The 14,395-nt window shown below is 37.0% G+C and overlaps 1 protein-coding gene across 8 annotated transcripts in view; it reads right to left on the minus strand.

Moving 5' to 3' along the window:
- The window catches only part of GRIK1 (glutamate ionotropic receptor kainate type subunit 1), a 369,629-nt gene that overhangs the window by 13,010 nt on the left and 342,224 nt on the right, over positions 1 to 14,395 (minus strand). For 6 of the 8 annotated variants that reach the window (XM_047099652.1, XM_047099651.1, XM_047099649.1 and 3 more), the window contains 2 exons: positions 10,948 to 11,173; positions 5,129 to 5,379 (listed from right to left, as the gene is read on the minus strand). In XM_047099652.1, coding sequence (XP_046955608.1) covers positions 5,129 to 5,379; positions 10,948 to 11,173 — 477 coding nt within the window. Of the gene's footprint in view, positions 1 to 3,624; positions 3,775 to 5,128; positions 5,380 to 10,947; positions 11,174 to 14,395 lie in introns of those variants that run through there. The other 2 variants (XM_047099650.1, XM_047099648.1) reach the window with 1 other exon arrangement.

The raw sequence follows: 14,395 nt of genomic DNA on the forward strand, positions 1-14,395 counted from the left end.
TTAAATAATTTCCCCGGTTGATTCTGAGGTACACCAAAGTTCTGAGAACTAATGAAAAAAAAAACAGAGTTTGGAATTTTTTCTTTCATGTTCAAGTTTCTTTTTTTCTAAATTTCACTTAAAATGCAATGGCCCCTGGTGGAGTCACTGTGGTTTCAGCCGTCATTTACTTGATGTCAAGAATTGGTTGTCTAGGGCATGTATAAAAAGAAAAAGAAGTGTAAGGAGCCTTGGTTTCTGAAATGAATAGAAGTTCTTCAAGGGAAAAAAGGGCACAGAGACCAATTAAACTACCTATTTGATCATTTTGAGTAGGTCTAGCAACTATAACTAAACATGAAGGTCATCAATTGAATATAATGAAATTTTTATCTCAAAGATGTGCAGTTTCTTTTTGAACTCTCTCTATAAAGGGTTTATTGAATATTGAATGCCAAATATGTGAGTATATTTTGGCTTAGAATTAATGGTCGTACCTCTGGAATCAATCAACAGACATCAATGAATTATTGAATGCTGATTACACATATAAGATTATGCTTTAGATCACTACTGCACAGTAAAATCAACCGACTACCTTAAAAAACTATTGTCCTGCCCTCCTTCCAGACTAATCAAATAAGAATTTCTAGAGATGAGGTTCATGACTTCTACTGGATCCTCATGTGTTGCCAGTTTGGGTCCTTCCCGGGGGTGCAATGGACTTGTCCTTGATTTTTAATGATTGTGTGAGGAAAAGTGGTTTTAGAGAGAGAGTTTGAACCTGTAAATTGGAAAACCTCTTTTCCAGACAGACTGTGTATTAAGATGCATGATAAATTGTACTTACTGGCCACATGACCAGATAGCAATACCTAATTTCTCTATAAGGGGCTAATATCTGTTAACCAATATCTGTTAACAGAATTCTTATAAATGATCTTATTTCCGATACCATTATAGAATTTCATTTAATTCTCAAAGCAAATATAGGTCAACAAATTATCTTCATTTTACAAATGAGGAAACTAGGGCTCAGAGAAATTAAAAACTACCCCCAATCATCAATACCATTGTTTACTGAATGGCAACGATGTGCCAGGCATGGTTAATGTGTTTTGTACAATAACACTGGATGAGGTACATATCATCAAGCCAGCATTCCCTGAGTATGATCTGTAGAAAATGGTCTGTCAAGATCCTTCGGGGGAAAAACAGATTCTGCTATCTAATAAGTTTGGGAAATACTGAATGCTTTCCAATCTTGTTGAAAATTCCCAATGCATCATAACATGTTAAAAACACTGAGATATCATGCCGTAAAGAAAGTTTAGAGTAGTGTTCCATGGGTTCCTTGACCAGAAAATCTAATTTGAATAACACTTGTCAATGGTACCTTATGACCAAGAAATTATGTCCTAATATTACCTCCTAAGAAACCAAGGCTCTGAGAAATGCAGTCACTTGTCTACTGTGATTCAGCATGTGGCTGTACTAGAACCTGCACCTAAGTTTGGTTGATTTTGAAAATTCTCCTATAATTCTAAATTCTAGGACTCCAGGCTGCTGACTGCTTATTTCTCTGTTAGTAAAGCTGAAATAAAATTGTTGAATGGATTAAATGTAATGCTGTATCATTTCAAAACATTTTGAAAACTGTAAAATAAGATATAAATATCAGAAATAGGTAGTATACAGCTTAAAGTGGCACACAACTCTTAAGTTTACCCAAACTCTGAATGAATTACACTTTCAAAGGAGAGTCTCTGTAGAAAAGCAGATTTTGTTATCGCTAACCCCTTGATCATCTCAACTTCATCAATCACCCTTGAACTTTTTTGGTAGCATCTTTGATTTATTAAATAGTCCTTGGGAAGATAAACTCATGTAATTTGTGGTTTCCACATACAGAATCAATAAATTCTGAATACTAAAATACTCCAATGTTTGCTTCTATTGATTATGAAGATGTAAACTCTGACCCAGGACAAAGTGTGCTGCTTTCACTTTAATAACAGTAGATAAATGTTAGTGTAATTTAGAGATATTTTCTTAAAAGCACATTTATTTAAAGAAGAAAGCAAGACTGAGAAAATCAGGGCAGGAGTCAACTTTCCTATACATGCGTTACTGGAGACATATAGTTTTGACTGGAGGGACCTGTGGTTCAAAAATTGGAACCCATTTAAAGCTAAGCAAAGAGAAGGCAAAATGCTACATGATTGCACAGATGGCTTATCTTTAATTCTGAGAAATATGTTTTGGGGCTAACTTCACATGTCAAAAGGTAATCCCATTAAGGAGAACAAAGACCAACTGATCCCATGCTGGGGGAAGATGAAAGGCATCCTCAATTCCCCTATGCAGTGTGTAGAGGAAAAGAAGCTTAGAGGGCAGGCAGACATCCTCCATCACAACAAATTAAGTATGCAGTTGGTTTCTTATGTCACCAAGCTGAGTCAGAGTGGGAATTATTTACAACATTTTGAATGCAGGTGGAAAATAAATCTAGAGATCTGTAACTAATGTGTATGGAAATTCTTTCCTCTATTTATTTTCTCCTCCTTGCCCTTCTCCCTAATATACTTGGAGTGAATTGATAATGATAAAGCATCCAAAGAAATGAGTGTGAAAGTGTTAATGCTCAGAAAAGATTGTGAGGAGAACAACCACTCTATGCTGGGTGAGTAGGAAAGGAATAAAATTACATCTTGTGAAAAGATGTTCGTCAATGCATAGTGAAAGTGAGTCAGTGGAAAATAGAAGATGCTATGTGTTAGTTCCTAGTTTAGGAGTTTGTCTGGAGCTTGCAAGAAATAGTCTGCAGCATGAAAAAAACCACAGTTCCTTGGAGACTCTGAACATACTATGATCTGAACGTACAGAGGGTTGTCAGGTAAATGTTACGTGAGAGCTTGATGTTAATGAATTTCGACCCAAGAATCATTTTCGACTGAGTTGTGCCTTTCTGAGTGAAGTTCAGCGTAGCTAATGCTCTTCTGTGACGCCAGAGGGTTCAAGTTTAGTTTCCATTTTCTGGATCACGTTTTTCAATTTTTAAAATATAAGACACCTTGAGTCTTTGTGTAAATAATACATTTTAAATAGTGGAATCAATTTGAGTTGAACGTCAACGTCGTTATGGACTTACTACCAAAAGTTAGGGTTTCGGGTAGTTTGAATATGTGGATCTACATAGAACAGAAGGGACAGGGAGAGGGAAACAGGAGTTTAAAAAAAAAAGAAAAAAAAAGGTCCACAAAGATAAAAAGAATTCCACCATACTAGCATTTTGTTTTTATGCTTTGCACTGTTGAAAATCTACATCTACTTTTTCATGAAGAAAGACTTGCTTATTTTTAACACATAAATATAGAACTAAGATAACCGTTGTCTTGATGGTATAGCAGATTCTGGAAAATACACATATATTGAAGTTTATATGCCCCTAATACACCTCGGTTTCAACACAGAATGTGCATCTGTTCTCAGTGCATTGAATTCAATATCTAGAGTCCATGAGTTTTGCTACCTTGAAAGGATAAAGAATTATGGCTATTTATGCTTAAAAGATACAGATATTATCAACAATACCAATTAGCAGAAACAATTTCTACTGGGCACACTTTTTTTTTTTTTAACTGATTACACAGTGTGAACTGAGGACTGTGTCCGAATCCCTCTCTCCTCTCGAATTAATTTGCCACATTCTAAATCCGTAGATAAAGTGGTTCCAGAAGTGGAGTTGGTTGGATGGGTTTGTTTACACTTCAGTCCATAAAAGAAACAAAAAGCCTTGCATGCAAAAAGAAATGAGAAAAAAATATAGAAAAAAATGAATAAATCAGAAGCAAAAATGAATGTTTAAATGAAAATTTAAATCAAATGAAGCTGGCAATTATGAGAAGCACATTAAAAGCATAACATATACAAGCTTTTATTTTTCAAATTAGTTGCATAAAACAAGACACCTCAAGAGCAAATTGAAAGTTAAAACAAAGCAGAACAGTCCATTTTCCCTTTTAAGTAAAGATAGTTTTCTCTAAAAAAATCTAAAAAAGGGGCGTTTAACGTTCTCACAATTGCCTTGTAATTTTGGGAAAATTATCATGATAAAACCAAGTTATAATCAATCATCCCCAGCTTTGGGAGCTTAAAGAGAGTTTCCACTTAAAGGAGGTGGGACTGGTGTGAAATTATTAATCAGAACTGGCTACATAATTTGTGGGGCCCAATACAAAGGGAAAATGTGGAACCCCTTGTTTAAAAATGATTAGTAACTTCAAGACAGTGACAGCTGAGCATTAAACTAGCCATGTTATTAATAGTTTATAGTCTCAAAATTCTAACAATAATTTTAAATTGAATGGGTGATCTAATGCACTATGATGGGCATGAGGTTTGTACTTTGTTTATTCTAGTATGCTTATGAAAGAATTATCTTTAATATAATTATCTTATACAGAATGGTAGGAGCTCCTGGTGTGATTTCCATCAAAAATAAAAGTGACAGGCAAAAATGGTTGACTGTTGAAATCAACTATGATCCTAAATACAATCTGGAAAAATAAAGTCTCTAATATATTTCATTGTCATTCTGTGTTATTTATCATATTCCTGACCAAAAAATCCTGATGAATTACCTTTTTATAGATCATGTTTTGGGAGAGGTAAATGCTCAGTTTCAAAATACTGCATTTATATCTTTATGTAAATTGCTTTGCATTCATACATGCGCTCAGCATCCACACTTCCAGAAAGGATGGTAACATTTCTCTCAAAGATATTTTTATATCTTTTCCAATTTTGGATTTATTTCTTGCCTGCTTTATCGAGGATTTCTATCTTAAGAGCAAATAACTGTTCAAGAAATTAACTGGGTTTGGAATTTCTGCACTGCCGTTCCAAATAGGGCTAATTGGATTTAGTATATAAGGCGCTTCCTTCTTCTCATTAATAAATGATGGCACCGCAGTGCCAGCAGCACCTGGCAGGGATTCAAGAGCTCTTTGCTCTAACTCAGAAATGGCTCTTCTGGGCATCTAATTCAATAGACTGTTACAAAAAGGGCAGACATCTTTAAAACCCCCAAACTTAAGACAGATAACACAAACTAAAAACTACCTAATCCTAGAAAGAGATGACTCACCTGTTCAATATCACTGTTCTTCCGTGATTTGTATATAAATTCTCCAATGGCTACAAATACAGAGAGGACCAGTCCAGCAGCCAGAACAATGAATATGCCCCCAATATTTTCTACTCCCAGAGCACTGGCCTCTTTGCTGTCTTCCTCTGGGCAGCCATTTCCCCGCCACCACTTTTCTTTCATCATATGCAGTTTGCCCTCCTCTTGTAGTTGAAGGATAGCAATAGTGATTTTATCCCGGTAAGGAGAGCCTGTAAGGAATGTCATTTGGATATTGGTCACCAAAGGGTTGAAGATGTCAAGAAGGATTATTGTCTTAAAGGTAACTACTTTATGGCTGTTGGGAAATCCCAATCCACAAATTGATTGGCAAAGGGCACACAAGTTGAATTCTATATTTTGAAAGATCAACATAATTGGAGAATGGATAGCTGACATGCTGAGATTAACTCTTGCCCAGGCTGTCTGTTCCTTTTAAACAGGGAAAAGCTGAGCTGGGGATTCTGTGACATACGCTTGCTTCTGGTGAGTTTTTCATAAATCTCTCCCCACGTCGGGGGATTTCATTGTTCAGATTCTATTTTTTCTCAGTTGTTTAATATTGTGACAGTCTGGCTAGATGAACACCTGTACCATCTTCTCTTCTTCCTAGGGCAGCAGCTAGACATTTCCCAGTCTTCCTTACAATTCATTCAGTATGGTGATGTGATCAGTTTCCAGCCATTAGGAGCTGAAGTGACATAGGACTATTTCCAGTCCTATTTCACATTCTCCCAACATGATTCTCTAGTTTCTCTCTCCCTTTCCCCAATATTCAGTAGGAAGGAAAGGACTTCAAGTCACTAGGGATAGTGGAACCACCAACTGGAAGGAGTTTGGGTCCCAGAATGACTACATAAAGAAGTCTCTCTTTCAGTCCACATCGGACCATGACAAGGTCAAGAAACATTTACTGTGTAAGCCATTTGAAAATAGCAAATGTTGGTCACAGTAATTAGTCCATACTGACTAATACACTTCGTAATATGCCATTAAGATTAGGTTTTGGATACTTCAAAGGTTCTACAAAATTCAGTTAGGTTTGGAAAATTTGCAAGGACTTCATTGATATTTTTTATACTCAAACTTCTAGTAATGTCATCAAACTTTTAATTATGTTAAAAGTACTGACATCTGTCTGTAGCCATAGCTTGCCCAGTACTGGATTCCTATGCCAATTAATGCAAAGGAAGAGATTAAAAGATGGTGAGATGCATTTACTCAATTTTTCCTTGGATGTTAAGAATTTTCGTTAGCATTTCTTCTACTCATTAGGAAGGTAGTACACCTTGGCTCTTTCTGTTTGCAAACTTTAAAGTTCTTTTTTGGTAGAAATTTAAAAAAATGCAAAATATAAAATAGGAAGTAGAAAAATGTGTCATCTTAGAACCAAAAGAGATCTAGAAATCATATAGTCCAGTCCACGTATTTTAGACTCCAAAAAATTTAGGATGTGAAAGCATGAGTAAAAGTACTAGTTACTGGCAGAGGCAAGGATTTAACTCATTTCCTCTTACTTCTTACCTAGTGTTATTTCCAGGAAAGCTGTTTTCTCTACTCCACAGCCTGCCCCCCTTCCTGCCTTCAACCTCCACATACACAAACCTTATGTTCCATGGCATATTTTATGTTGGAAAAACAGAAGGTTCACATTGTGGCATTTGTCATTTTTCTTTCTTTCCTCCCAAGACTTCCTAAAGTCATTGTCAGTAGTCAAAATCAAGTTTAAAAGAAGAGCAAAATGTTTTGGAGTTAGATTGTGGCTTGTCAATTAAAAGAATGGATTTTTGGTGAGACAATGGCTCTTGTAAACCAAATTAAAAGATACTGGCCGCTTGCTGAAACACCCCCAGAATAATGGTTAGTGTCAAAATTAGCACCATTAACATACCCATAGCATGTGAGCAATTAAGTGAAACCAGGAGAGCTTTGCTTCAATGTATAATAAAATGCTTTGAAGAGCCTAAGAATGATTCTTACAGTAGGGGTTGCCACTGTAATCCTAGCAGTATGCACAGTGGGCCCTCAGTAAATGTTGACTGGTGCTCCCCTTCTGCCTTCAGGCTGCACAATACCTGAAACATTCAGACAGATGGGGATCGGATCTCCATTTAAAGTTATTCTCTAAGGAGGGTAATTTCCAGCCTCCTGGTAACCTGTTTAAGCCATAACTGCTCTCATTCTCTTGAAGCTTTATTTCAAATCCCTCAGGAAGCACATTTCCAGAACTTTTGTCCTGAGAGTCTCAAAGAAGCAAAGGCTTCAATCTTGTGTCGTGACTGAGCTGACTTTGCCAATCTTTGACCATGGGAAAGAGTCTGAAGCCTTCAGGGAGTCAGTGAGAGCAAGAACTGAAGTGTGTGGAGAACTTTTTGTATCTGAATATATTTTAGCTTCATTCTTTGTTGTTGTTACTTAAGTGGACTGAGTGACATGAGAAGTGATTTATGACAAGTCACTTGAAAAAACATATATATATATATATATATATATATATATATATACACACACACACACACACACACACACAGATCTTCCCGAATAGCAACTGAGCTTTCTTAAAGAGTCAATTCATCATAGAAGAAGCATCTCACAAATTTATCCAACAGCTGTATTCCCAAGGGATGTATTCTCTCTGAGGTCTGCCATCTGTTCCAATTATTCCTTCATTGTTTTTGGTTTAAAAGCCTGACAGGTTTATAACCAGTATGAAAAATTCCTGGAGTGTATTTCTCTTTATCTAGGGAGGGGGAAAGGCTCTTCAACTTTGGATCTTGTGTGTCAGAGTATGGGTGAGATTGGCAAAAAGACTCAATTGGAACATTCAAATCTCTATATCATATCATATAAAATACAGTGATACTCATCAGAGGGTCAGCCTCATTTACAGGAGGCCAGAGTAATTTTTAAATTGCTGCATTGATTCAGGACTGTTGCAGAAAGAAGCCCCTTGCTTCCTTTCTATTTGCCCTACCCCCAAATTTTAACCATAGTGTTATATTCTGTTCATTGGAAGAAATGCCCATGAAAAGTCTCATAGTAAAGTACAAATATTCTCAGGAGGAGTGAGACCCATTGTTATTTTCCATCTTTATTGCCAGACAGGAAATCTGGTGAGCAAGGCCTAGTTGAAAGGTGGTCAGGTGGGCTTATGGGGTGGAAGACAAAATGAGAAAAGTGCAGTTTTCAACTCTATAATTTAATCTAAACATAATTCTAGGTGGAGACCACAATTACTGCTCTGAGAAGATGTAGAATATAATGCAATCAGTCTTAAGGTCTTGATTTGGAGAGATTTGGGCAAAAGCACCCACTCCTCGTGTTTTTGTCTGACTTATGATCCGTTTATCGGCCCATTTACCTGAAGGCAGCAGTTATGGAATATATAAAAATAGCATCTGCCTCACTCCCCCCACCCATGTTATAAAAAATGAGGTGACAAAGCTTGGTTGGGGAAATAGACTTTTTTCAAAAAGAGTCACGGTATTCTTTTAATTAATGTCTAACAATCCCACTGAGTCCCCTGCAGAACATGTTGGCTTAATCACAGGAGAGTTTTCCATTTGGGGAAACACAAATATACACTTTACTGGCAGTATTAGTACTGTCATCAGGGAAAGTTATTGAAAAGAAAGAGACAAGAAAGTATTATAGTTTCCTTAGCTAAATCATTCTGCAGATTTATTCAGAATACATTCTTAGTAACAATAATAGAGTTAATTTCTCCGTAGCATACATTTCCAACACCAGATAGCAGGGAGTAAAACTGGTTTGTGTTCATGCTGAAATGTAAAGAAAGTTGATCTTTATCTGGTTAATTAAATTAATACTGATCAAAAGCTGAATATGGGATACCTAGTCTCTCTTTTTTTAATGAATTTGTGGCTGAATGTCCTAATATTAAGACAGTCCACTTAAAATCCGAAATTTTAAGCTTTTCAATTCATTTTTTTAAGTTTGTTTATTTTGAGAGAGACAGAGAAAGAGAGCAGGAGGGGCAGAGAGAAAGGGAGAGAGACAGAGAATCCCAAGAGAATCCCCGCTACGGGGCCTGACTTCACAAACCATGAGATCATGACCTGTGTCGGATGCTTAACCGACTGAGCCACCCAGGCACCCCTAAAATCTGGTTTTTTTAAATGAAAAATGGAATATCTACATACTTGTGTTCAAATTCTCACACGTGCAATTGACTAACCTAAAAGGCAGGTGCCCCCTTTAGATGTGTCATGCGGTCTCTAATTTTCCAAAGTTGCTACATTCCCTATTGCTTCCTCAAGCAAACAAGCTTATTCAATTATAATATCTGCTTGGCCTCTGTAAGCATTTGAATTTTTGATCCCTGTCTAATGTTGAGGGTTGGACTGGACAATCCCTTTCAAAAAACAAAAATAATACTATCTATAAACAAGCACATCTAATCTACCTTGGATTCTTTATAATATGACATATGACTTGTCTGTAACCAAGATTTCTGCTTATTAGACTAGCCCGGTGGTCTAAGATGGCCTCTGATTCCTCTTCTTTGGAATGTTTATCATGGGGCACCTGGGTGGCTCCGTTGGTTAAGCATCTGACTTTGGCTCAGGTCATGATCTCACGGTTTGTGGGCTTGAACCCCACATTGGGCTCTGTGCTGACAGCTCAGAGTCTGGAGCCTGCTTTGATTTTTTGTCTCCCCCCTCACTCTTCCCTTCTCCACTCATACTGTCTCTCTCAAAAATAAGATAAATATTAAAAAAAATTTGGAATGCTTATCACAAAGTTACTAATGACTCATTCGAGAAAAGCATATTACCACCATTCCCGAACATTATCCAATACACTTTTCTATAGAGAGGAATCCATAATCATCCTTTAAGTATAGAATATAGTTCTATATGTTAGACACACAAGAAAACCTTGCTGTATGTGTCTGTATGCCGACAAGGCAATAATATCCCTAGAGAAAGCAGTAGCACAAAATGCAGAAACAGGAATATTTGGAGGTTTTAGTTATCCTTGACTGTATCTAACACATTGCCAGAAAAAAACTATAAGTTAATCTTTAACTTTTTTCTTTTATAGATATAGTTTTCATTTTACTTCTATTGACATGGAACTTTAGCCTTTCAATTTTTATCATCTACATGCATAATTAATTTCATTATATTCTAATATAATTTAAGATAGAAAAATTATATAGGCATGTATAGGTACTGAAGGAAATAATGTCAAGAGGATTAATCAGGAAGATTTTCTTTTAAAGATATTTTTTGAGCAGGGCACCTGGGTGGCTCTGTCTGTTGAGCATCTGACTCTTGATTTCAGCTCATGTAATGATCTCACTGTTTGTTGGTTTGAGCCCCGTGTCAAGCTCTGCACTGACACCTTGGAGCCTGCTTGGGATTCTCTCTCTCCCTCTCTTTCTGCACCTCCACCCCCCCTTCCCAAATAAATAAATTAATTAAAAAATTTATATAAATAAAGGGAAGAGTTGTTCCTTGTCTAAAAAAATATTTTTTGAAGGTAAAAATAATACAGTCTATATATTCAAACAAATATCTAGTGGCAGAACTCAAAAGAAATGTGGATTGAAAGTTGATTAAGTTAAATATCTGGGAATGGTCAATTCAAAACATGCCTCTGATCTACATGAGTATTTCCCTTATTTATTGGTCCACTAAAGGCATTGTAGGACTTCTCAGAGTGTGGAGTAGGTATCTCTGAGTTTATTCCCTTCTATCCTTCATAATTGACATTGCCCATCTCAGTCTTGGCTGATGCCTTGCCTCTCTTACCGATAGGTGTTCCCACTCCATAACCTTTGGAGTCAATGAGGCCCCCAATCTGAGTGAGGTTGCAATTTCTCTGCGTCACATACTCAATGCTGGTGGACTCCATCAATAGGGCATAGTCAGTGGTGAGTACTCGTTGGATCCCTTCATCACTGTTTTTTACCAGGGCTGTCTGCTGCCTGCTGCTCATAAATGCCCACATCTTCTCATAGGTAGATATCTTTGATTTCTGCAGGTAAAGAAAGCACACCCCCCCCAGCAAAAGAGCTCTGAGAATATGCATCCTAAAGCCATTCAAAATCCCCGTGGTCCAAATAGTATAGGGATTCTTCCTTTTCACATAGGAAGCCAATGTTGATGATCCTTGGACTTCAGTTGGGTAGTTGAGCCGAGTCCAATTCACTACAGGGAAACATTGGAAGCACTGAGGCAACCATTGAAGGAAAAGGGGATCTTGCCAATTAACGATGTAAGACATTGGCTCAGAATCCTTTTGCTGCTTTCAGTTGGGGAAGAAAGAACACTGTTATCAATGACAGCATTTGCCTAATGAAATGTGGTCACCAAGAACAGATCTTCAAGGCCCATTGGGCCAAGGAGTGACTAGCTAACTCCAGGACTCTACTTACTGACTCCATTCCCCTTCATCTACTTACCTTCAGTTGGCATTGTCTTACTGCTTTCTGGTATGTCCCTCTCAATACCTGACAGCATGCCTTTGCTGGGGACAGCCTTGAGATAAATCACATGCTTTCGCTGCTTTATTTATGAAAGAACTGCCATTCACTCTTATCTTTTCTAGAAAACTTAGAATATAAATGTTCTTTTCAAGTTGAAATTCAGATCAGGAAACTGTGCTGTATTTATATGCTTTTTATGTACGTATTCAATTTTAATTGCAACTATATTTTAGAAAATGAGGACTGAATATTTCATTTCAAAGTGTTCTATGATTTTGTCTTTTCCCTTATTCAGCTTTTTGATAGATTCAATAATAAACCATAAATATGATGCATATGATATATGCATCTATACATTACATTATCTCATTGTCTTACTTTCCTTGTTAAAATATACTGTCCTAGTTTTCATATTGCTTGGATATGGATTTTCTATTCTTTTGAATAATGATCTATGATTAGACATTTTACATTTTACTCTGTAATTTCCATATTTTTCCAATTTTTTTCCTGAATTTGTCTTCATTTGCATCAACACTCCCCTCCATTTGTTTTGAAAATGAAAGACATTATGGGAATTACTGATAATTCTGAGCTAATTCCAGCCCCTACACACTAGACAGCATCTTTGGCAAGCATAGGGTATATCATCTCAGGAGTGCAGAGAAGCTTAAAACATGATTTGGGGCCATAAGCAATAAATGGAATACCTGTGGAATCAACTCTGGCATGGTTATTCATGCTCAAGTGGTCCTGGGGGCTCACTTAATTCCTAACTCTATTTAGGACCTGGGTTAATGCTGTAGGCTTTATGAGTTAAGGGAGGACAGATGGCTTTATTTTGGATTGTTAGGCATTTGAAGATCCCCCCTGAGAAACGTCCTGTGAGACAAACAACAATTCAATAAACAGTACCTTATAGATACTGGTATTTTATGGAAGCCATTCGATCACGATTAGGCCCCTGCGAATTACTCCTCAACCCCAGAGATATCTGCAAACTGGAGCTCATGTCTCCAAGACAAAGGCATGCTTTTTGGGCATAGGGTCAATGCCTCATTTGTTGGATGATTTCAACCTCTAAGAAAGAGATAATGCTAAATTTACAATAAAGAGCAACTCAAAGGAGTGCAGGGAGGTCAGTCTGTCTTTCGGCAGTAAATACACATCTGGGAAAATTATTCCTCCATCAGGGAACTACTTTAAGGGAAAATAATTTTCTTAGAAGTATGAAATTTTAAAGTTGTCAGAGACTTTAGAAATTGGCTCATTCAAACCGCCATTTTCAGAGAGGAGAAAATTTTGATGTAGAAGATTTAGAGACTTCATGAAAGTCACAGAACTAGTTAGTTTCAGGGCTAATACTGGACCCCAGGACTCCCAACATCTTAAATTAGATGTTCTTTCCACTGGACTGTAATGATCTTGGGAAGGTGGATATCCTTATTACAAAATTTCTTCTGAGAATGAATTTAATTTCATTTGCTCTACATATGACAATATAGCTTAAATTCATAAACTCATATTATTCTCTGAAGTAGCTTGCTATTTTGTTTCATGTTAACACAAACTTGGAGTCAGCCTCCATATAAAAAATCCCATAAAACATCTATTTTTTTTATCATGTTTAAATTTTATTAAAAATGAATGTTGTAAATAGAAAACTGGATTTTTAGCCTAGGGAAGTTGAGGACAAAACAAAGTAAATGATTGGTTCATTTATGGTAAATGGACAAGTGTTGGGAGCCTAGGAGTTGAAGATCATGGAAGGAGATGAAAAGATTCAACTCAAAACCTACAAGCCTGTTATTGAGCCTTATCAGGTGTGGTTCTCAAATTAACTGCTGTGGGGGTTGTCTAACTTTTCAATACATGACAGACCTATCTGTGGTCTTACTACTTGTGATTAGCATACAGCTTGTATAACATGTGGCTTACTAAGAGCACTCAACAGCCCTCAAGGAGAAGTATCTGCTGATCATGTACTTGCTGCCATCACAATATCTGTGAACTACACAACTTATAAACTCTTAATTTCTTTTCTTATCTTGTCACACCTTGGTAACACAATGTTCCCTAAGTTGGCATGCTCTTCATACCACAATATGAGTAGTCTTCTCTATGGAGCCAGAGGTCATGGATCTAATTCAACCACAACTACTTCTTCCTTCTCCGAGTAGAAGGTTATTCCTGAGATGAAGTCCCTGGGGTGCTAGAGGGGAAGTCTAGCTGGCATGGACTCCTTTGAAGTGTCGAAGGCAAAACCTTCTTCTCAGTAAGAAAACTACCATTTGGTAGAGCACTTGGTCAAGTTGAAGGTACAGGAAACATTCTACAATTTCTCTGACCCCCTCTTGTTATTCTTGCTGGTGCTTAATGATGGTAAACAAAATGTAGCAGAGAATAGCACCCTCTGCTTCCATTTAAAATTCTCTTTCATCATTTAGCAATTTTGCTGTTATGGGGCTCCATTGTATTCCACATTTGGAATTGTAGACTATTTGAGAAGCTGGGGAGCTTAGAGATATGGGAAGACCCAACATGTGGCTACATAAAAACCTTTTCAACTGCTAGAAATATCTGTAGTTGGCCCTAACACCTTAGGACACAGCCAGTTTTCTACCACTGGAAATCTACAAGAAGAACTGCATGATTGGCACAGTTTGCCTTCAGGATTCTTTAACCTCCATGTTCTACTCTCTGGACCAACTCCTTTGTATTATTTAACTCAGGTCCTGACTTTGGAGACACACAGAAGGTCACATTTAGTT

Source organism: Lynx rufus, unplaced genomic scaffold, assembly GCF_022079265.1.
Source record: "Lynx rufus isolate CCGP_SWC_20201006 ecotype Redwood Valley unplaced genomic scaffold, mLynRuf1.p SCAF_5, whole genome shotgun sequence".
In the NCBI taxonomy this organism is placed as follows: domain Eukaryota; kingdom Metazoa; phylum Chordata; class Mammalia; order Carnivora; family Felidae; genus Lynx; species Lynx rufus.